Raw genomic sequence first — 24,000 nt, 5'->3', positions numbered from 1 at the left:
TTTGAGAAATATTAAATAGAACAGGTTAGTAAGTATGATACAACTAACAAAAAGTTCATGACGGTGTGTTAAAACGGCCGTGGAACTTTCCACATGTCATCACCGTAAAGACGACCGTCTATTTGCGTTCGTAATATGACGGCCGCTATATGACGGCACCGCCTTCCTAGGAAACCCAAGCTTTACTTGCTCGGAGAGGCACCGCTGACGCGCGCACTCCGCACCATGAACCTCATAGCAAACGAAATTGACCTATTTTGTTGCTCACTGAGCGAGTTTGAAAGAACCACAGTATTTATTATTAGTTATAAAACATAGAATTAGATTATTAAGTGAAATTGTTTTCCAGTAGTTATATTATGTATATATAGAATTAAGTTACACTATCGAATTAGATTTAATCTTTAAGGATAGTTGTAAGAGAGGAAAATAAATAAATAAATAAATAAAAAAAAAATAAAAAAATCATCCTGGTCGTCATCCTGCTTCTGGTGTCCATTGCATATTACCTACACAAAAAATGCCGCCAACAAGCAGTGAGAGTGTTGCGCCGTGAGCTAACTAGGAGCCACCTCGCCAACAACAATACCTCCCTTTGAACTGCCAACCGTATCAGCGTAGAACGAGCGGAGTCCAGGTTAATTCCGGCCCACGGAGTCCAGGGTATAGCCCGGCCCACGATCGAGCGGAGTCCAGGGTAAATCCCGGCCCACGGAGCCCAGGGTAAATCCCGGCCCACGGAGTCCAGGGTATAGCCCGGCCCAATCATCGCTGCACCAGAACACGAAGAAGATGCTGTGTTGTACTTCTGGAGCCGTCTACGAGCGTCTAGCTGGAAATCCTGTAACCAGTATGTTAAGAATATAAAGGGTACGAAAATTTCATTCTAATTTTGGGTTAATAATAATAATAATACGCCCCGCAGGGCATCTGAAGCGGATGACGGGGAGTAGCGACCCCGCGGGGCTATACATATATCCGAGTGCTCCAGGGAGAGTTTACTGTCCCCCATCTCCGGCCTGCCGGAGTGAAGCTTGACGGGGGATAGGTCTCCCGCCTCTTGGCTTGCCTTCATCGGCCGGTCAGAGTGGAGTCGCTAGAGTAGGGTTAACAGCCCGCTCGGAGGGTAGGTGCCTCGTGGTAAGTGGCGAGTGGGCCGGTGATTCTGGACCCACAGGGAGCGCGTGATCTGCGTTTAAAGTCCGCCGAGGTATCCTTACCCTTCAGCCGCTCATGTATCTGTTGCCCTCTTGTTGCTATTCAGTGACTGATTCCCGGGGGCCCAGTAAGTGAGTTGGCGAGTCTCCACCTGCCATTTTTACGTGTATTTATCACATTGTTATCGGCAAGTGCCATAGTTCCCGTAGTTTCCCCATTCCTAGTCCACTAGCATCCCATCACAATAGCCCAAGTAGTTTTCATCCATAGTTAGCAATAGTTTAGCACAGAACCGGGGATTGTCCTTGAGTATATTTATATAGTGTATACAGGGATAATCGTCGGTTTTGTGTCACCATTTCATTAAAGGTGTCTCAAAAGGGCTTCAGCGTGTTGGCTTCGGCACCACGTTCGCCACGTTCGCACGAAAAGTCCGGGACTCTATAGTCCCGAGGTCTGGAAGAGATATACATTTATAATAGGGCATCTGAGGCGGATGACGGGGAGTAGCGACCCCGCGGGGCTATACATATATCCGAGTGCTCCAGGGAGAGTAGACTGTCCCCCATCTCCGGCTTGCCGGAGTGAAGCATGACGGGGGATAGGTCTCCCGCCTCTTGGCTTGCCTTCATCGGCCGGTCAGAGTGGAGTCGCTAGAGCAAGGTTAGTCCTGCTCGGAGGGTAGGTGCCTCGTGGTAAGTGGCGAGTGGGCCGGTGATGCTGGACCCACAGGGAGCGCGTGATCTGCGTTTAAAGTCCGCCGAGGTATCCTTACCCTTCTCAGCCGCTCATGTCCCTGTTGCCCTCTTGTTGCTTTTCAGTGACTGATTCCCGATGGCCCAGTAAGTGAGTTGGCGAGTCTCCACCTGCCATTTTAACATGTATTTTATACATTGTCATCGGCAGGTGCCATAGTTCCCGTAGTTTCCCCATTCCTAGTCCATTAGCATCCCATCACAATAGCCCAAGTAGTTTTCATCCATAGTTAGCAATAGTTTAGCAAAGAACCGGGGATTGTCCTTGGGTACATTTCTATAGTGTATACAGGGATAATCGTCGGTTTTGTGTCACCATTTCATTAAAGTTGTCTCAAAAGGGCTTCAGCGTGTTGGCTTCGGCCCCACGTTCGCCTCCCAAAAATCCGGGACTCTATAGTCCCGAGGTCTGGAAGAGACATACATTTATAATAATAATCCTTTTATTCTGAACCAAAACATAGTTACAAAAACACACATAAAATATTATTTACACTACAATATGTCTCGTAGTTCAGTGTGCCTTTTGGCATAGACCTCCTCTAACTTCTTGCATTGGGTTCTGTCCCTTGCCACTCTTCGCCACTTTTTTCCTGCCGTGAGTCTCAAGTCGTCTTCCCATCGCATTTGTTGACGTCCTCTGTTGCGTTTGCCATCTCTGGGGTACCAATCGGAGACAACTGTACTCCATTTGTTTTGCGGGTCTCTCATCATGTGGCCAGTCCACCTCCACTGCTGTTGGTCGATGCGTGTTAGTATATTCACTATTTTGGTTTTTTGTCGTATCGTGCTGCTTCTTACTCTATCTTGTTTACTTATGCCGGTCATACTCCTTTCCATGGCTCTTTGACAGCGTTCAAGCTTTTCCCTGTTGTGTTTTGTGAGTGACCAGGTTTCGCACCCATAGGTTACCACTGGCAGCACATATGTGTTAAAGACCTTTCTTTTTGTGGACATACTTAGCTCTTTAGATTTGAGAACTTCCATAAGTGACCAGTACTTTTTCCATCCATTTGAAATTCTTCTGTTAATTTCTTTGGTGCTTTGGTCTTTGTGGGAGATTATCTGTCCTAGGTAGCAATATTCGTCCACATATTCTAGTGCCTGGTTTTCGATTTTAATGGCTATTGGATTGCTGTTAGTGAGTAATTTAGTTTTCTCTTTGTTCATAGATAGACCTACTTTCATGCTTTCCTCGTTTAGTGTCTTTATCATTTCTTCTAGGTGTGCGTTTTCCTCGATCAAGACTATATCATCCGCAAATCGTAGATGGTTTAGTTTTTCACCATTTATATTGAGGCCAAATCGTTTCCAGTCCAGTTTGCGGAATATGTTCTCTAGTACCGCCAAAAACAATTTCGGTGAGAATGGGTCTCCCTGTCTAACTCCCTTCTCGATCTTAAATTTTCTGCCCAAGTTGTCTAGTTGAATCCTTCCTTCGTTATCCGAGTATATGTTTTTGATGGTTGTAATGTAACTTGAAGATATCTTGGTTTTTTAGGCTTTCCCAGATATATGTATGGCTTATGCTGTCGAATGCTTTGGATTAGTCTATAAAGGCCACATACAGAGTTTTGTTGTATTCTTTATATTATTCTATTATTTGTTTGACTGTGTACATATGGTCCAATGTAGAAAATTTCCGTCTGAAGCCCGCTTGTTCCCATGGTTGATTTTCATCAAGTTGTTTGCTTATCCGTTCTAGGATAACTTTAGTGTATATCTTGTATATGTTTGACATTAGGCTTATAGGTCTGTAGTTGCCGATGTCTTCTTTTTGACCTTTCTTAAATAAGAGAATAATGTGGGATGTTTTCCATTGACTGGGGATTTGACCTTTTTCAAAATTTAATTAAACATGGATGTTAGTATGGGTACCAGTTCTTCGAGGGTGCCTTTGAGTAGCTCATTTGTAATTTTGTCTGGGCCTGGTGCTTTTCCCATCTTTTGACTGAGTATTGCTTTTTCTACTTCGATCGGAAGTATTTCAGGTTCAGGATTAATAGTCTCCTCTTTTCTTTGCTTGTTGTTTTTATTTTCTTCTCGGTTTAGATATAAGGACTGGTAATAACTTGTGGCTACTTCATTGATGTCTTTTCTTTTGGTAGCAATTGTATTTTTCTTTTTGTTGAGCTTAGGTATCCATTCTTTGTTGATTTCGTTCAGTTTCTTCACTCTGCTGCTTGCTTTATTTACTCCTCCTGTCGTTAGTATATGTTTTTCCAAAGTTTGGAGTCTCTTCTTCTTTCTGTCATTTCTGATGTTTTCTCTGATTTTCTTGCTGAGTTCAGCTATTTGTTTCATATTTTCTTTTTTAGGTTGGTTTACTAACAGGTTTTTCCTTTCTTCTATAATTTGGAGTGTTGTGTCGGATAAGCCATACTTGTTACCCGTTTTTTCCTTAGTTGTTGATTGAGTCAGCTCTTTTTCTATCTTGTCGTACCTTGTCAGGACATCAATCTCCGTGGCGTCGGTAATTTTATTCAGAGATGTTGCAATTTGTCTTAATGTTTCTTTGTTGTATTGTTCTGTCTTTGGTGACTCTTTATGTTTTCTAGGTTTTCTTGGTGGTTTTATTTTTAGGAGGATTATAAGGAGCTTCTTACCATTCGATGGTTTGTGTTGAAATTGAATTTTGTAAGAACTGATGTATTGTTAAATGCTTTTTCATCCCACCATCTCGGAAAGAGTAGTTTTACCCTTTGATATCTGAGCGCAAAAGCCGTTTTTATCCTCTAGAGCGGCAAAGTGATTTGAATTTAGAATATCGTGTGCAATACTCCATTTGTGACAATCGTGATAAGACTTTTCAAACAAATACATATTAAACAAATAAAATACTGCTTAAAATAATTATTCAATTAATTAAGTAATTTTTATTATTGTTTTTACATAGATTTTTATTCTCGTTTCATTTTTAAACTGAGTTTTCAAATAAATGAACTTTAATAGGTACTACTTTTTAATTTGATACTCATATGTGCGCGCCATTTTGTTTTTTGCATTTAGATATTTCCTCGATGAGGTGGGATGAAAAGTTACGTGTTGCACTCGAGTGCAAAGATTTTTCACCTTGTGCTCTTTTGATTCCCTCGCTATCGCTCAGGATTCTAATTATTCTCCACTGTCCGTAATATCAAATAGTCCGCAATCTATAAACTTGATGGATCTTTGTAACAGTGGGCTTATCCCAGCTACATATCATGACTTCTTGAGGAGTCTGCCAGTTGTGGTAGCAACGCGTTCCGATAGTGAAACTTCTGATTCGGAGTAGTACAGTTTCTTAAGTTTTTTTTTTATTATTATGTATGTCTCTGCCAGACCTCGGGACTAAAGGATTTTTGGGAGGCGAATGTGGGGCCGAAGCCAACACGCTGAAGCCCTTTTGAGACAACTTTAATGAAATGGTGACACAAAACCGACGATTATCCCTGTTCTGTGCTAAACTATTGCTAACTATGGATGAAAACTAGTTAGGCTATTGTGATGGGATGCTAATGGACTAGGAATGGGGAAACTACGGGAACTATGGCACCTGCCGATGACAGTGTATTAAATACATGTAAAAATGGCAGGTGGAGACTCGCCACCTCACTTACTGGGCCCCCGGGAATCAGTCGCTAAATCGCAACAAGAGGGCAACAGGTATTATTATTATCTTGTATGTCTCTACTCGACTACGGGACTACAGGGTCCTGGATTTTCGGAAGGCGAATGTGGGGCCGAAGCCAACACGCTGGAGCCCTTTTGAGACAACTTTAATGAAATGGCGACACAAAACCGACGATTATCCCTGTATACACTATAAAAACGTACCCAAAGACAATCCCCGGTTCTGTGCTAAACTATTGCTGAATATGGAATAAAACTACTAGGGCTATTGTGATGGGATGCTAATGTAATGGACTGGGAATGGGGATAACTATGGGAACTATGGCATCTGCCGTTAACAATGTTTGTATACGTAAAAATGGCAGGTGGAGACTCGCCAACTCACTTACTGGGCCCCCGGGAATCAGTCGCTAAATCGCAACAAGAAGGCAACAGGTACATGAGCGGCTGAAGGGTGAGGATACCTCGGCGGACTTTAAACGCAGATCACGCACTCCCTGTGGGTCCAGCATCACCGGCCCACTCGCCACTTACCACGAGGCACCTACCCTCCAAGCAGAGCTGCTAACCCTGCTCTAGCGACTCCACTCTGACCGGAAGATGAAGGCAAGCCAAGAGGCGGGAGACCTATCCCCCGCCATGCTTCACTCCGGCAGGCCGGAGATGGGGGACAGTATACTCTCCCTGGAGCATTCGGATATATAGCCCCGCGGGGTCGCTACTCCCCGTCATCCGCCTCAGTATATTCTTATTTTAATACTGTTTAAAGACTGTTGTGACAGGAGGTATGACACAGTATTTCATCGATACCTTATTTCTTTTTATGTTTAAGTATCTTTAACGTAATATAGGTATCAAAGTTTGAATAAATAAAAGACTGGAATAATTAATCTTACTAATAATATAATTAACCTAGAACCTTGATTGTTATTTGATCTCAGAAGAAAGTGTTTTTTTTTTAGATTTTTTAATTATGTTGAATTGTTACTATTTCAGAGTTACTTAGAGAATAATAATTTTTATGTAAATATGGTTTTTATGTTAATATGGTTTTTTACTAAGCCTTAATTATATGGAAGTACACATACTGCCACAACATATTAAATTTATATCAACGTACACTATAGTATTTAGCACATACAGTTAAATGCAAATATTGTTTCAAATTTACTGATGTGTATGTGTATGACATAGAGTGAGGTTAATTTTGGGTTTATTATTGTTGAATAGATAAGTTTATTTTGGCAGAGAAGAGAAAACGAGGATAAACCTTTCTTACAGAAGAAAAAGACAAGCTAGTGAAATTGCTGACGTCTCATAGAGACACAATATTAAACAAAAAACGGATGGGACCACGAACGAAGCCAAAAACAAGGCTTGGATCCAGTCACAAATAGTTTTAATGCGATAGGAACCGTTTACAGGTAAATGTGAATAATATCTGTGTATAATAATATAGTGTATTAAGATATTGCCGTTCAACTGTGTTCCTTGTTTTACTGTGGGCTTCATTGTATTTTTGTTCTCCATGAGTTGATGGATTTAAGTATGGGGTTAAAATTACAGATTTATTATATTTATTTAGTTTCAGGTGGTGCGAGAAATTGGAAAGACGTGTAAAAACATGCTGCGCCCAGCCCACCCCAAATTGAATTGGTGCAGGAGGATGATGATAATGTTTGGTACATTATATGAGGACTAATATTAAAATATTTGTTTACTATCTTTGTTTTAATTTACATAATTTATTATGTTCAATGTTAGCCTACTTCTTACCTCCAGAGGGTATCCCCTATCACCTAGGAGATAGGCTCCTCCATATTCACAATTTTCGAATCATTGGTATCTACTGCAGTTTTGGTATTTAAGGCCTATTCAAACCTGAGCGATATTCGCTGCCGCTGTGGGTAGAGGTAGATACCGCGCGGGTTTCGCTCAGGTATTTAGTATCAAGTATAGTTACCGGCACGGATATTGAGCTCTTGGTGGAAGAGTGGGGATCGCTTTGCGCACTGTACACATAAGGCAATAAACCAATAAATGGCTTCTGCGCAGGTGAAGGTCAGGGCTCGATATCCGTGCCGATAACTATACCGCGGCTAGAGCGACCTGAGCGATATTCACTGCTGCTGTGGGTAGAAGTACATACCGCGCGGCAGCAGCGGCATACATCCCGAACATCAACAGTAATATTATCGCATACCCACTGGGTTTTCTCTGTCGCAGGTGGTAGCGAATACCGCTTAGGTCTGAACAGTCATATTACCGCATACCCACAGGGTTTTCTCTGCCGTAGACGGTAGCGAATACCGCTTAGGTCTGAATAGGCCTATAGTTGTCCCGGCCACCGCGAAACTACATCAGATTACCAGATTTGCATCTGTTATGGTCTGTGTATTTATGGACATGCAGGACTTCCTATTTTTGAATAATTCAGCGACATCACGACCTAGCAAGTGCATTCATAGCAAGTGATAACCTATAATCTTATAAAAAAGTCATGATCACGTACTTATTTCTCAGTCATCGGCTCTTTCACGTAAGATAGGTACGTGGTCTTCTAATGATTATAATCATCGTCGTGAACGTAAACTTTCAGAAAGTTTAGAAGCTGTGGAGGTTGAGGATATGTTATGTGTATGTATGCTTCTAAACTTTCTGAAAGGACATTGTTCCGGCTCCATACATGTTCTGCCTAAGAACCGTTCGAATGGAAAGTGACTTCTATAAACTCTTAAAATTATATGGAATCCTATGAAATAAGTTTTCACGAACGGGCACTTCAGGAAACTAAAATAATTACGAAAAAAGTTAATATTTTGAGGTTATAAATAAAAAATAGCCAAGCTTGCGTGAAATATCAGAGTAGTATTATCAAGCTACACTATACAAAATATCAACAATACTATGTACAGCTCTATATGTTCTCTTCTAGATCTAGGAAAAGACTACTCTACTAGATACTAGGAAAAAGAGATAGTATCTAGTCAAGTTTAAGATAATTCTTTGACAATGATTCCTTTAGGGAACTATATTTTTTGTCACCAAAATTTATATTTGTCATCAAGTTGTATCACCTAATAAATAGATCTATCGCCACGAAATATTTTCGTTCTCAGATAAACAAAGAGTGTTCCCAGGTATGAATTACCAAATTATTGTTATATAATGTGTAAAATATGAGATGGATTTCCAATAAAATTGTAGTGCATTATATGAATATAAACTTCGTTCTCATAATAATAGTTTTATTACTTAAATAATAGCTTGGTGCTCAAAATGGTAGATCTGTCACCAAATAAATCGATTAATCGATCCCTGACTGCGACTCCTTTTTAGGGTTCCGTAGCCAAAATGGCAAAAACGGAACCCTTATAGTTTCGTCATGTCCGTCTGTCCGTCTGTCCGTCTGTCCGTCTGTCACAGCCGATTTACTCGGAAACTATAAGTACTACAGTGATGAAATTTGATGGGAATATGTGTTGTATGAACCGCTACAAAAATATGACACTAAATAGTAAAAAAAAGAATTGGGGGTATACATGTAACCCCCCATACATGTAACTGAGGGATGAAATTTTTTTTTTCGATGTACATACCCGTGTGGGGTATCAATGGAAAGGTCTTTTAAAATGATATAAAGTTTTCTAAAAAACATTTTTCTTAAAGTGAACGGTTTTTGAGATATCAGCTCTCAAAGTCGTAAAAAGTATGTCCCCCCCCCTCTATTTTTATAACTACGGGGTATAAAATTCTAAAAAAAATAGAGGTGATGCATGCTAATTAACTCTTTCAACGATTTTTGGTTTGATCAAAGTATCTCTTATAGTTTTTGAGATAGGTTGATTTAACTGTAATTTACGGAACCCTTCGTGCACGAGTCCGACTCGCACTTGGCCGGTTTTTATTTGTTATTTTGTCACCAATACAGTAGTTACATTTTATTTCGTTCAGTTAGTAAAATAATGTACTATTCGATACCAATTTAATACATCAGTTTATAATTTTAATGAAAATATGTTCAAAGGGAAGAGGAAGGGAAGGGAGACAAATTGGCGCGCTTTCGGGCCTCAACGAATGGGTTGTAGGTACGATCATACGATGCGCGGCGCGGACAGCGAGATGCAAGTTTACTTCATTCGCGACGATTACGTTCATTGTTGTTATTATTTTGACTTTAATTAAGATTTTTATTTACTATTCAGTTAGAAATTTAATTTAAATATATTTATACTACCTGTGGAAATTAAGCCCCTTGAGGGAGGCACATGGCCAGTTAAGTAGTAGACTCTTTTGGTTGAAAGGATGATGACGACCACCCTACATTTTTAGACCTTCATGAAATTTTCTAGTGATATAATATATGATTTATTGGTGATCTAGTGATCTCTTTAAATTAGTTTGCTTAAATACTATTAGGACAAACCTATTATAATACATACAAAACCATTTATTTGGTACTTGACCCCATATCTCCATGATTTTCAGTAATTATTGTGGAATTGATTTTACATTGTTTGGTGACTACATTTTGGTGACAAATCTACTATTTTGAGGGCAAACCCACAAGAAACACAAAATGAATTAAATTGATGACAGCTTAAATCATACCCATTATTTTATGGGAACTATATTTTTTGTCACCAAAATTTATATTTGTCATCAAGTTGTATCACCTAATAAATAGATATAACGCCACGAAATATTATCGTTCTCAGAAAACAAAGAGTGTTCCCAGGTATGAATTACCAAATTATTGTTAATATAATGTGTAAAATATGAGATGGATTACCAATAAAATTGTAGTGCATTACATGAATATAAACTTCGTTCTTATAATAATAGTTTTATTACTTAAATAATAGCTTGGTGCTCAAAATGGTAGATCTGTCACCAAATAAATCGATTAATCGATCCCTGACTGCGACTCCTTTTTATTTGTTATTTTGTCACCAATACAGTAGTTACATTTTATTTCGTTCAGTTATTAAAATAATGTATTCGTTACCAATTTAATACATCAGTTTATGATTTTAATGAAAATATGTTCAAAGGGAAGAGGAAGGGAAGGGAGACAAATTGGCGCGCTTTCGGGCCTCAACTAATGGGTTGTAGGTTGGTTGTAGGTACGATCATACGATTCGCGATGTGAAAAATTATATGTGCAAGCATATTATCGGATTAGCCATACGCTTAAAGCTGGCCAACCCCCCACCAGAGGCAAAAAATTTACTTATCGGCCAGAAAAGAAAAAGGGGGCGCCCTTCAAAATCCTTCAAAACCAGCGCTGATTATTCAGTGATTGTTATTTTTAACAATAAATATTGATGATTTTGACTTTAATTAAAATATGTTTTATTTGCTATTCAGCTAGAAATTTAATTTGAATATATCTGGGGGCACGGCAGTGCCCCAGCCAAGTCTCGAGCAAAACGGGCACGGCCGTACCATCTTTTCTCGAAGCGATTCGCGGCTGTTTCGCCCCCCCTATATCTTCGACGTGGACAAAGCTAGGAGTTTAGGTTTTCGGTGAATAATAGTAGGCATTAGAACAAGCTTAAGTTCGAAATTACATGCCAATTGAATTAATAGTTTAGGAGTTACGGTCGATCAAAGTTACACCATTTTGTCACTCACTGACTCACTGACTCACTGATTCACTGACAGATCATCAAAAATCTAAGGTACTTCTAGCAGACTTAGAAACTTCAAATTTTGCACCAAGATAGGTCATTAGCCACATATAAAGGAAAAATTATAAAAACATTAAAAAATAATATGCCATAGAAAACAATTTTATATTTGCGGTTTGGCAAGAACATTATGTATGGATTTTGACTGCATTGTTAACTTTGTTCGTTGTTTAAGTACCTATTCAATTGGATGAATACATACATAGAATAGAAAAGAATAATATAAATGTAATACATAGACTATCATTAATACAAATTAATACATAAAGTTCATAATTCATTAAATTAATAAAGCTAAAACTCCATTGTATTGCGATAAATATTGTTTGCGCGCTCGATAGATGGCGTTGTACCTGTCTGAATCCCGCTATGGTTTCGTTACAAAGCGCAGTCTAAGTAGTACTTCAAAATAATTCGATAATTTTCATTTGATAGCGCCATCTGTCTATGAAAAACCATTTCGAAACTAAAAAATATTGTAGTGATAATTGATATTCGGAGAACTTTACGTGTTATTTAGTTTAGTTTAGTTGTAGTTTGTAAGTTAGTAGATACATATTTATTTAGTTAGTTATTTGTTAGATGGTTCCATCGGTAAAGTACAAAGTGTAAAGTATGATCCTGAGGACCCAAAGAAAGTAAAAACAATAGTAATCAAATTTAGTAATGACCACTCATATGAACTTTGTGCTGTTAAAACCAAATTTGAAATTATATCTAGAGCGTATGTTCATCGGGAACAATTCCCCATATGCATAGCTTATGCTATAACCATACATAAGAGTCAGGGGCTGAGCCTAAATAATGCAATGATGGATATGGGTTCTTCGGTTTTTACCTGTGGTCAAGCATACGTGGCCCTTTCAAGAGTGACTAGTTTGGGTGGATTACATTTAATAATTGTGAATTTTAGTAGTATCAAAGCTCAGGAGACAGCAATAGCTGAATATAATCGACTCCGAAGTATATATCGCCCAGACTTGTCTACCTTAGAAGTAACGAAGCCTCAGAGAAGAAACAAAAGAGATAGAGATAGAGAATGGGTTCTAAGCAAAGCAGTAGCTGAAGTCCAAGAAATTATGAGGTCACCTAAAAAAAAAAAAAGAAAGAAATACACTTACAAAAAATAAATGAGATCCCACCAAAAACATTAAATGTAAAAAATGCCAAGTCTCTCGATGCAGTCTTTCCATCGTAAAAAGTTTTGAGATCTCATAGAAGCCAAGTCCTATTCAAAATATTTTGTAGTTATAAATCAACATTTAGTAATTGTATCAATAGTTTTCTTTATATTATAATTATAGTGACTTGGCAATGAGCACAAATTAAAAGCTGCCTGCTGCCTGGAATTATGTGCAAATGTTACTGACGAGACCAGTGATCAGATTATTTGTTATGTGTGAATCATGATGGTCACTACCGACTACATGCTCCAATACAATAATTAAGAATACCTTACGGCCCGTAAGGTATTCTTAATTATTTATATTTATTCTATATTATCGCTTTATGAAAGTAAATGAATCGAGAGTACACTAAAGACTGACTGCCGTTGCCGAAATTCGGTTGGGACGACACGGATAAACCAAAAGAAAATTAATTTTGTGATATTATTGTTTACGCATGCGGTGTGTGTAACTTTCAACTCCTCCAAATATGCCGTTTTATTTGTTTCTTCTTGTGCTCATTGCCAAGTCACTATAATTATAATATAAAGAAAACTATTGATACAATTACTAAATGTTGATTTATAACTACAAAATATTTTGAATAGGACTTGGCTTCTATGAGATCTCAAAACTTTTTACGATGGAAAGACTGCATCGAGAGACTTGGCATTTTTTACATTTAATGTTTTTGGTGGGATTTATACTACCTATGGAAATTAAGACCCTTGGGGGAAGCACATGGCCAGTTAAGTAGTAGACTCTTTTTTTGAAAGGATGATGACGACCACCCTACATTTTTAGACCTTCATGAAATTTTCTAGTGATATAATATATGATTTATTGGTGATCTCTTTAAATTAGTTTGCTTAAATACTATTAGGACAAACCTATTATAATATATACAAAACCATTTATTTGGTACTTGACCCCATATCTCCATGATTTTCGGTAATTTATTGTGGAATTGATTTTATATTGTTTGGTGACTACATTTTGGTGACAAATCTACTATTTTGAGGGCAAACCCTATTATTTAAGAAACACAAAATGAATTAAATTGGTGACAGCTTAAATCATACCCTTATTTTATAAAGTTGCATTTTCTGTCTGTCCCTATGAATGCTTTAGATCTTTAAAACTACGCAATGGATTTGGGTGCGATTTTTTTTAATAGATAGAGTAGGTCAAGAGGAAGGTTTACACCAAGGTTTTACATTGCCACCGTGCGAAGACGGGGCGTGTGACTAGTTTTCATAAATGCTTAGAATTTTTATGAAAAGCAACTACCTAAACGCTTTTGCTTTCAACGTTACGTTTCTTAATATATAGTGAATCCACTTTGGATTTGTGATAAAACGCATAAGTATCCAAAATGGAACAGTTCCACTCACCACAATTCATAAAATATCGATATTATTACGATAGAGACTTATTTATTTAAATGATTGTTACTACTTTTATATTAGACAGTTACCTAGCTATCTACATGCCATAAGGCGGGAATCGAACCCGCGGTCTATTACCAAGAAAGCACAAACCATACTAAAAATGTCATTACCACACAAAATAATTTAACAGTTAAAGTAAGGTTTACCAATAACAATGAAAGAGGTTTTCGAGGATGTGCAATAAAAACAATATTTATATTCAATAAAAGGTTTTTAATCATCAATAGTTCTCAATAATATATTATCTAAGAACTGAGCAGGGGGTTCAATTGAATTTTGGTATCTATACCAGATAATAGTCATTATGTGGGCACAACAGCCCACTGTTCTACGCCCAACGATACAATTGCAACAGTAATGCCTGATGGTAGGAGCTTCTTACAATGTACAAAATTGCGTCCAACAGTGCATTGCATCTTATTATGCTCGACTGCTTCAGACCAACACGTCGTACATATAAGGTATGAGCTTCAACCTGTAATAAATAAATAAAATAAAACATTAGTAAATGTCAAGTAACTTGCAATTGTGGCAATTGATTTGAAAACCGTGAAATTGTGTGCTTATGAAAACATAAGTAGGTAGTAACATTCTTATCAAAATTAGAAAAACACTTTCGTAGACCACTTACCATACGGGGAACAGTCCATTGTTGTATGCAACGAAGTATATCTTCGTTTTCTAATACCAAAGAACCTCCAGCAGATCCATAATTTATAGAATATACTATATTCTGCATCCATTGTTGTAATTATAATACAACTAAATTCGATCACAGACAGAGTAATATCCGAAAATGCCATGAAAATCCAGTCTTTAAACACACAGCCGAGACTACCAAAGTTGTTAGAATAAATCCATGAAACGCATAGAAAATCACAAAAGAAACGATAGTCGCAAAGCAATCAAACTGACTTCTAGCAAACTGACTGAAGTACACCGGTGTTGCCAATTACGAAAACTATAATCCTACTCGAATGCCAAGCTAGAAATTCGCGATTTCGCTTAAAACATATAGAATACTAGTTATTTCTAGCTAGTCAGTTTAGGTATTTAAATGAATAAAGTGTTACCAACTAATTTTAATAACCGACTTCGGAAAGGAGGTTCTCAATTCGATCCGTATTTACCGAAATCACGAAAACTTCCGAAACTGGCAGCACTGGCTGACGGAAACATTTTATAAAGCTTGGGTTTCCTAGGAAAGCGGTGCCGTCAAATAGCGGCCGTCTTATTACGGACGCAAATAGACGGTCGTCTTTACGGTGATTACATGTGGAAAGTTCCACGGCCGTTTTAACACACCGTCATGAACTTTTTGTTAGTTGTATCATACTTACTAACCTGTTTTATTTAATATTTCTCAAATTTCACAACACCAATTCTGTTTTAGTTGACTTTTCTATAATCTTTACTTTTTATGTTAGATATTGCCTTCGTGGTTTCGTACGAAATCTATTAAAATTTCGTCGTCCTCGCTGCTCCTAGAGTTGTAACAAATTTTTGACGTTGTTCCGAAAAAAAAACACAAATACGTATTAAAAAAGCTTCACCGCTTTCAATAAAACGTTCACCAAACTATCTGACACCGTCAAGACGGCCGTCATGCAAATGGCGGCACCGCTTTTTGAAGTTACGGCGTCAGTTACCGCTCTCTAGGAAACCGCCCCATTTTGTTTACATAGACAACGTTCTGGTGATGTCTTTCACCGCTGTATTACGGTCGCTATATGACGGCACCGCTTTCCTTGGAAACCAAAGCTTTAGGCATCAATAATTGTGACCCAACTTTTTATTTGGAATTTATTTATTTGAAGTGTCCGTGGAATACTAAAATATGTTTCAAACAATATAAAAATGAAAATAGGGTTGTTTCCAATTTTCGAAAATCTATTTAAATAGCTTCTAAATAATTTAAAGATCACCCCTCCTAGGATTTTGCGTCTTAAATCTCTTTACTTTTTATGTATTCGATGTTTTTCTATTTTTCTTAAAACATTGCCCAGAAAACGCTCGATCACGTGACTGTGACGTCACAGTATACTATGTGTTCCTTTACACTTTCCACATCTAAAGAGAAGAAACTAATTAGAAAGAAGTCATTGATTTTTAAATTCTAATAATGTATTCTTATAATATAGGTACAAAAACAAATATTTTAAACATTTACATTATTTTTAAACATTGGGCACAAAAGAAAATACCTGTAATGTTTTGAGTTGTGTACGCGATAAAATAAAACTGTGCAAAGGAACGTAAAGTTTGTGTTTGTTATTGAGGTTATATTTGTGTCATCTTGGTTATTAGCAAAGAATTGAGAGACAAAAAAACTATCAGCTTTCATAAATCCTTTCTCCATAATTCTTTTCTAACTTTCTTTTGCTTAAATACAAATAAAAACTAAAGAAAACATCACATCAATTCTCAGTTTATACCTGTCATAGACTGTCACTGTCCAATACTTGTCATTGTCAATGTAAAGTGACGACATCGGACTCGATTCGCCGTTTTCAAGGGCATGACGTAATAGACGATAAATTTAAATTTCATTAATTTTTTAAAAATTATGTGGTCAGTTATTATTAATATAATATAGCTTAACGTGTTTCTAGTTTTGTGAACTTTCGGTGCATATACAAATTTTTAATTGACTTAAAACTAGGCAACAACCCTAATATAGTATAATTTATATTCACATCGGTTCTTTCTTAGGCCAAAATTGAACAATGTCCTTTACGTTTCATTTCACTATCCATCGCCAGAAACGGTTCAAAATATGTTTGTATTCTGTCATGATAATGATAGGAGTTGTTTAAGCAGGCATCAATCGGGCCCCCAAGTTTAAGTGAAATTTTAAGGTTATAATTGACACCTAGGTTTTGGTGAAAATGAAATTCTTATTAAGTGTTCCATAAATTCTCCCTAAATTTAGGTATTCGTTGGTGAAAACGGGTATCAGTCCTTTGGGAATGTACTAGATTCTCCAAGTCATTCATCTGAAGAAGTTGGTTCATGCTCCAAGTTCACATAAAACGCATTTTGTGTTTCATATTCCCACACACTGCAAAATAAACAGTCGGCTGACAGTTTTAAAGAAAATCGTGAATGCAACCAACATTTTTTGTCGCCCGATACCGGACAAATCCTATATCCAATATCTGATCGCGTTGTGTGCATAGTAGTCCAAAGGCCGGCGAAAAAATTTTTTTTTGATACATATACATTTAAGACTTTGTGAGTGCCTTCCTTACGATGAGTCCGACAAACTTTTCGAATGCGCAAATTTTGGTGCCGCTGCGTTTTTTAATGCTTGACTCCTGGGCCCCGATTCTCCTAAGTTAATAATGTCAAAATCGAATAGAAATTGAATCGCAATATGATCGTAATAGCAGTTTTAACCATATCGGGCATTCTGCTACTAATAAAAGACCAATCGTATTCGATTGACATTTGATTGGTGTGCGATTGGTCTGCTATTTTGATGATTTTGGTCTATACGGTAGTTTGCTGTACAATCATTTTGCAATCGTAAATCATTTGCAGACAAAATGATTCATTATTGAATGACAGAAAAGGATAAAAACGTTTATTTCAAACAAAAAATAGCGGAATGCCACGTACGCTTCAATCGTAATCGAGTCGGGATTGGATCTTAGTCGAATCGAGTCGAACGTCAATCGAAGGTCGCTTAAGTAAAATTAGGAGAATCGGGCCCCTGAAATTGTCGATATGACGTCACTATGACTCTTCGTACATATACGTTTCATTTTTTTGAGATTCGTTTAATAAAGTTAACTAGAGAATGGTGGTCAACTTGTCCGATAAAGATCATGCTGCGTTTGGAGTGTCCACCATCCGAAACATGTCGATATGACGACACTGTGTCTCCCCATACATACATTTCGGACAAATACAACAATGATAGATAATACTATTCTTACTGCAAATATCGACTTGTCCGACAAATGTAGTGAGTCAAATAGTTAGTTCGACAAGAAAATGAGAAAAAAATATTACAATTGGAAGAAGTTTATTCTTTTTGTCAATTTCTGACTTAAATATTCACGTGCATTATTTAAGTACCTATATTAAATTGGCATACTACTTACCAATTTTAATTACTATTTTAGAAAAAGTAGCCTGACTAAGACGTATTGTTGATAGTTTATATTATGTTAAGGAATAATATTCCACATCTATTAATGGACTATATAAACTCTTTTGCAAAAAAAGCGGGCACCTATGCGAAATCTTAGTTTTAAGGACTTTACGTGTATTTCAAAGGGTTTTAATGATTGTAGTATGTTTCTACCGTCAAAAGAGTTAGCCGAGCATGCGTGAGAGTGTATTCTAAAGAATTTTGTACAATTGCTCAGAAATTGGTTAAACCTTGTTTTGGACTAATTGCTGGCAGAAAGTTCGTCGGTGTTTTGAAAAGTTTTTGAACTGATTTTCGGGAAAATGATAATGCAGTTTTAATTAATGATTAATGTACTTTTTTGTTAGATCAAAACATTTTTGAAAAACTATGCGTATTTGATAAAATTTTCACCTGCTCTAAATGGGCTATACTGATGATTGATGGTAATGTTAAGAGTACTATAGTGTAAAGCGTTCTATTGTTTAGATATTGTACCCACGTGTTTTAAAATATCGCTTTTTCATAATTAAACATTATTTAGAAGAGTATCAGTACCTTTGGCTGCGACAAAACCAATTTAAAGTAAGCAGTGCCGATCACAACTCGTCTCCTATCGGACTTTGATATTTTTAAAAGTCTTGAAATTCTACAAAATATATAAAAGAGCGCATAGACTGTGAGCACGAGGTCTTAAGGTCTCGTAATCACTGATTTTTAAACAACCTCGTCTCTTGGGAAACTCCGTAGACCTCTGAAGATCTAAGAGTCTGAGCGTTCAAATAGCGTGTTTTCATCCCATGGACGTTTTATTAAATAAACTTGCCTACAATGAGATTTTCTGGCATCTACAGCACTTTCCTGCTTAAATCATAACAATAATTGGCTATCTGCTCATTTCTTAAGAAACATACGTTTGGCCAATAATTTCGAATTTTTGACTCCCTTTCAGCTAAATCGTCGTTTAGTAACCCGATACCTATGGAGATATCGAGAGCTTCAACGCGGCAATAATTTGACTTTTTAGAGAGCTTTAACCCCCCTCATCGTTTTTCATGCGGTTAATTTTAACATTTATCACAAAATTTGGTATTTTTTAAATGTCAAAGTCCGATAGGAGACGAGATGTGATCGGCACTGCTTACTTTAAATTTGTTTTGTCGCAGCCAAAGGTACTGATACTCTTCTAAATAGTGTTTAATTATGAAAAAGCGATATTTTAAAACACGTGGGTACAACATCTAAACAATAGAACGCTTTACACTAAAATACCGAAACTCTTAACATTGCCATTAACCATCAGTATAGCCCATTGAGAGCAGGTGAAAATTTTATCAAATACGCATAGTTTTTCAAAAATGTTTTGATCTAACAAAAAAGTACATTAATCATTAATTAAAACTGCATTATCATTTTCCTGAAAATCAGTTCAAAAACTTTTCAAAACACCGACGAACTTTCTGCCAGCAATTAGTCCAAAACAAGGTTTAACCAATTTCTGAGCAATTGTACAAAATTCAAATTTAGAATACACTCTCACGCAAGCTCGGCTAACTCTTTTGACGGTAGAAACATACTTCAATCATTAAAACCCTTTGAAATACACGTAAAGTCCTTAAAACTAAGATTTCGTATAAGTGCCCGTTTTTTTAGCAAAAGAGTGTATCAAACAAAGGTCTTTTTAAGTGCAACATTTTGTCTCAACATACCACTTATCAATTCTTAGTATTTTAGAAGATATAGCCCAAATAAGGCGTATTATCGATAGGTTTAACTATGTTAGGGAATAATGTCCCACCTCTAGGTATGAACCATATGTCAATCGAAAGATCTTTTTAAGCGCTATATTCCGTCTTAACATACCACTTTAAAATATATAAATCCCTTTAAAGTGCGCATCGAGGTAGACAATGAGTTTAGCGCAAATAAAATTGAGAAATGTCAAGCATTTATAGACAGGAACTGGAACATACAGAGGGCTATGGAAAGAAGCTCATCCTATGGGGTAATTAGGGATGTGGATTTAGATCTGTCGGATGAAGATATATTAAAATGTATATCCTGTAAGAAGCCACCTGAAATAATATCTGTATATCGGCTAAAACGCCGTGACCCGGAAGGAATAGGCTGGCAGCCGAGTGAAGCCGTCCAGGTTTGTTTCAAAGGTTCCTTTATACCACAATATGTGTACGTAGAAGGTTTGCGTATCAAGGTTACACCATACTTATTTCCGGTATCGCAATGTTCCAAATGCTGGAAATATGGTCACTTGTACAAGAAATGTCCTTCTAGTAAAGTAGTTTGCCCGAAATGTGGTGGACCCCACGAGAACTGTGAAACAGAAACCTTCAGGTGTGTCAACTGCAGCGGTAAACATATGGCATTGGCTAAAAATTCTTGTCCAGTATTTTTAAAAGAAAAAAAGATAAGGGAGATTATGAACGAGTTCAACTGCACTTATAGAAAGGCACTATCGGTTTACGTTCCTCCGTCGCCAGTAGGGCTTTCAAATACCGGATTTTTTCAATTCCGGTATCAATACCGGTATTAGAAATTTCAATACCGTGATCACGTGATCACGGTATTGTCGGTCATGCAAATATTGCAGTACTCCAGATATTAAAAGTCGTCGCTCCTTTATGCGTCTTCGAAGTACTTTTGCAAGATTTTATCTTAAGTCATTAGCTTGACCATCTAACTTCGTCAACATAAATTTTAGCGCAATATCCGCTTTTAGTAAATTGGCATCCCGTTTACTAATACAGTTACTTTGACTACAGAAAGGCTGTTGTAAATATTTTTTAATATTGTCAAATGGAATTCGTCCAATTCGAAATCGGAGTTTAATTTTAAATCGATTAAAACTTTTAAAACACAATCCTTTAGTTTCAAAAAGCGTCCAATCATAACACCGACCCTATGACTAAAAATGAGATTGACTTCATCATGATGAACAAGAAGCACATACTCAGAGAAGTCTCCGTGATCAATAGGTTTAATACCGGTAGCGATCACCGACTTGTCCGAGGCTCTCTGAATATCAACTTCAAGGCCGAACGTTTCCGTCTGATGAAGGCCAGGCTCCGACCAACACTGCTCCAAACCATTTCAGGATCTGAAAAGTTCCAGTCAAATTTGGCCACAACGTTAACCAGAACCACGAATATGTGGTTCGGATCCTCAGGGAGGAAGGTTCGAGATTCTGTAACATGCAGAGTTATGGCAAGAAATCAAAGCTTTCGGAAGAAACATTGGGGCTTATGAAGAAACGACGTGAAAACCCGCCTGTCACTTCCTCAGCTAAGCGGGCTCTAAACCAAGAGATCAACAAGCACGTACGACGCGACCTCCGGTGCTCCAATACTCTTGAAATTGAAAGAGCAATTGAGCTGAATCGGGGTTCAAAAGTGTTCGTACAATCCCTTGGAAGAAGCCACTTGACGAAGCTGACCACAAAAAGTGGAGAAGTCATTTCTTCGGTGCCGGCAGTGCTTTCGGAAGTGGAAAACTTCTATGGCCGGTTATACATGCATCGCATGCATCTGGACCTGATCCCGGAAATAAGGATTCTAGAGCCACATTAACACGCCATTTCACCGAAGACCTGCTAGAAGTCAGCAGTGGCGAAATCGAGATCGCTCTGAGACAGCTCAAAAATGGAAAAACCCCTAGCGAGGATGGCATTACAACAGAGCTATTAAAAGCAGGTGGTAAGCCCGTACTGGGGGAGCTCCAGAAGCTTTTTAACGCCGTCCTGTTTGAAGGGAGAACTCCAGAGGCGTGGAGTAGGAGTGTTGTCGTCCTGTTCTTCAAAAAGGGAGACAAAACCCAGCTGAAGAACTATCGGCCCATTTTCCTCCTAAGCCACGTATATAGGCTGTAGGTACTCAAGAGTGATCACGAACCGACTTACGCGAAGACTAGACGAATTCCAACCACCGGAGCAGGCTGGGTTTCGGAGCGGATACGGCACCATAGACCACATCCACACAGTGCGACAGATTATACAGAAGACCGAAGAGTATAATCAGCCCCTGTGTCTAGCATTTGTGGACTATGAGAAGGCCTTCGACTCGGTTGAAATCTGGTCTATTCTGGAGTCTCTGCAGCGTTGCCAAGTAGATTGGCGATACATCCTAGTGATGAGATGTCTTTGCTAAGTACTGACTAACAAAACAATAACGCCGTTTGGCTCGCTGGACCGACTAAACCGATCGTTTAAGATAGGTGCGGGCGGGTATGCTGGAGATAAAAGTTGGCGCTTAATACACAAGTGTGAAGTGTGAGACTAATATGAGTACATACCTACATCTTAGGAGTATGTAGTTATTTATTTTATTTAATACAACTTCCTGCTACTTATTACAACAAATCACAATAATCAAAATTATAAAAAGATTGTAATACCGTAATCACGGTATTGGCTCGTCAATACCGGTATTGAAAAAAGACCAAAATATATCCGTGATCACGGTATTACGGGATCCCGTAATACCGGTATTGAAAGCCCTAGTCGCCAGTGAATGTCGACAACAGCAGTGCTGAGATACAGTCGCACCCCAGCACGCGTATTGTTGAGAACACTAAAATGGAAATGGATTATGTTTTCAGTGATTCCCCCGCTCATATTCCTACTTTTTCGGAAATTGTCAAGGCAATGACTTCGATACCTGTTACAAAAAAGAAAGTCTCACCGGTCAAATCTTCTGTCAAACAAAATCGACTGAATGATGTGTACGAAATAGATCCGATTATTTCAAATAGCCCGCCATCGACGACTGGCCAAGATAAGACGGATAAAATTCCCTCTCAGGAACATAAAAAGAAGTCGGTTAATTTTGAAGAACTTCTTAGCAGATTGAAGGAAATTATTTTTTTGAGAGGGCAAACGATGGAATGGAAATTTCATGAAATAACAAGATGCTGTCTTGAGTGGTTTATATTAGTGGTAGTCGATTATGTTTCAGATTGGTCATTGTTTAAGATAATTTTGGATTACTTTTATAATAATGGTTAAAAAAAAACAATAATATTGTTAAGCTAAATTTAATACAATGGAATTGTCAAAGTCTTAAACCTAAGTTAGTTACTTTAGAGCAACTTCTTTGTCAGAATAAAATTCATATTGCCGCACTCAGCGAAACTTGGTTAGATGGTGAAGCACATGTAAAGGTCAATGACTACATCATTTACCGTAAAGATCGCGATGACGGTTATAGGGGAGTTGCAGTTCTGGTACACAAATCAATTCAATCTAGCCCGGTAACTCTAACCACTGTTAATCCAGGAATTGAAATAGTTGGGGTCAGGGTGTATAACTGTGACTATATCCAACATATTGTATCTGTGTACTGTGCACCATCAGTTCACACTGAACGCCGGGATTGGGATCATATTTTCTCTCTGTTCAACAGCAAATGGATGGTCTTGGGAGATTTCAATGGCCACCATACAAATTGGTCATGCAAGACAGATCATACAGGTTTACAAATCTATGATGCATTAATGGATAGTTCCCTAGTAACTTTAAACGATAACAAGCCAACCCGTATTAAATTAGTAAATAGCCAGTTGCAATCTTCTTCTCCAGATATATCTTTAGCTTCCGTAGACATAGCTTATAAACTAAATTGGACCACACTCAATGAAACCTTAGGCAGTGATCACATTGTTATTCAAATTTCAACACATGTATCCTGTGTCTCGCAACCCATCGTACGGCGAAATTATAAAGGGGCAGATTGGTCCGGGTATCATAACTTTTTGGCAATGATTTGTGAGAATTTTAACATTTCAGATAATCTGCAAGACTCGTACGATACATTTTGTGATTATATAGATATGGCCGCTGAAATTAACATTCCATTAATAAAGATGAGCACAAATCCCGAATCCAACTTTAGACCTAAACCATACTGGGAAACGTCATTGTCAAAACTAGTAGCAGAAAGGCGCCTCGCGTTATCGCAGTTTAGACGCAATCCAACTCCCTATAATTTAAATAAATTACAAAAGAAGATAAGCGAG

General features: G+C 37.7%; 1 protein-coding gene across 1 annotated transcript; it reads left to right on the top strand.

Moving 5' to 3' along the window:
* Nucleotides 1-19,849: 19,849 nt before the first annotated feature.
* Nucleotides 19,850-23,774, top strand: LOC135117209 (uncharacterized; the record flags this gene model as incomplete). Its single annotated transcript, XM_064035803.1, has 4 exons — nt 19,850-20,470; nt 20,860-20,966; nt 22,585-22,857; nt 23,771-23,774. Coding segments are annotated over 4 exons (1,005 nt in total), but the record flags the coding sequence as incomplete, so codon positions are not given.
* Between the last annotated feature and the right edge of the window lie 226 nt (nt 23,775-24,000).

The sequence above is a fragment of the Helicoverpa armigera genome, chromosome 8 (genome assembly GCF_030705265.1).
Source record: "Helicoverpa armigera isolate CAAS_96S chromosome 8, ASM3070526v1, whole genome shotgun sequence".
In the NCBI taxonomy this organism is placed as follows: domain Eukaryota; kingdom Metazoa; phylum Arthropoda; class Insecta; order Lepidoptera; family Noctuidae; genus Helicoverpa; species Helicoverpa armigera.
This window is presented reverse-complemented; position numbering and strand designations above follow the sequence as displayed.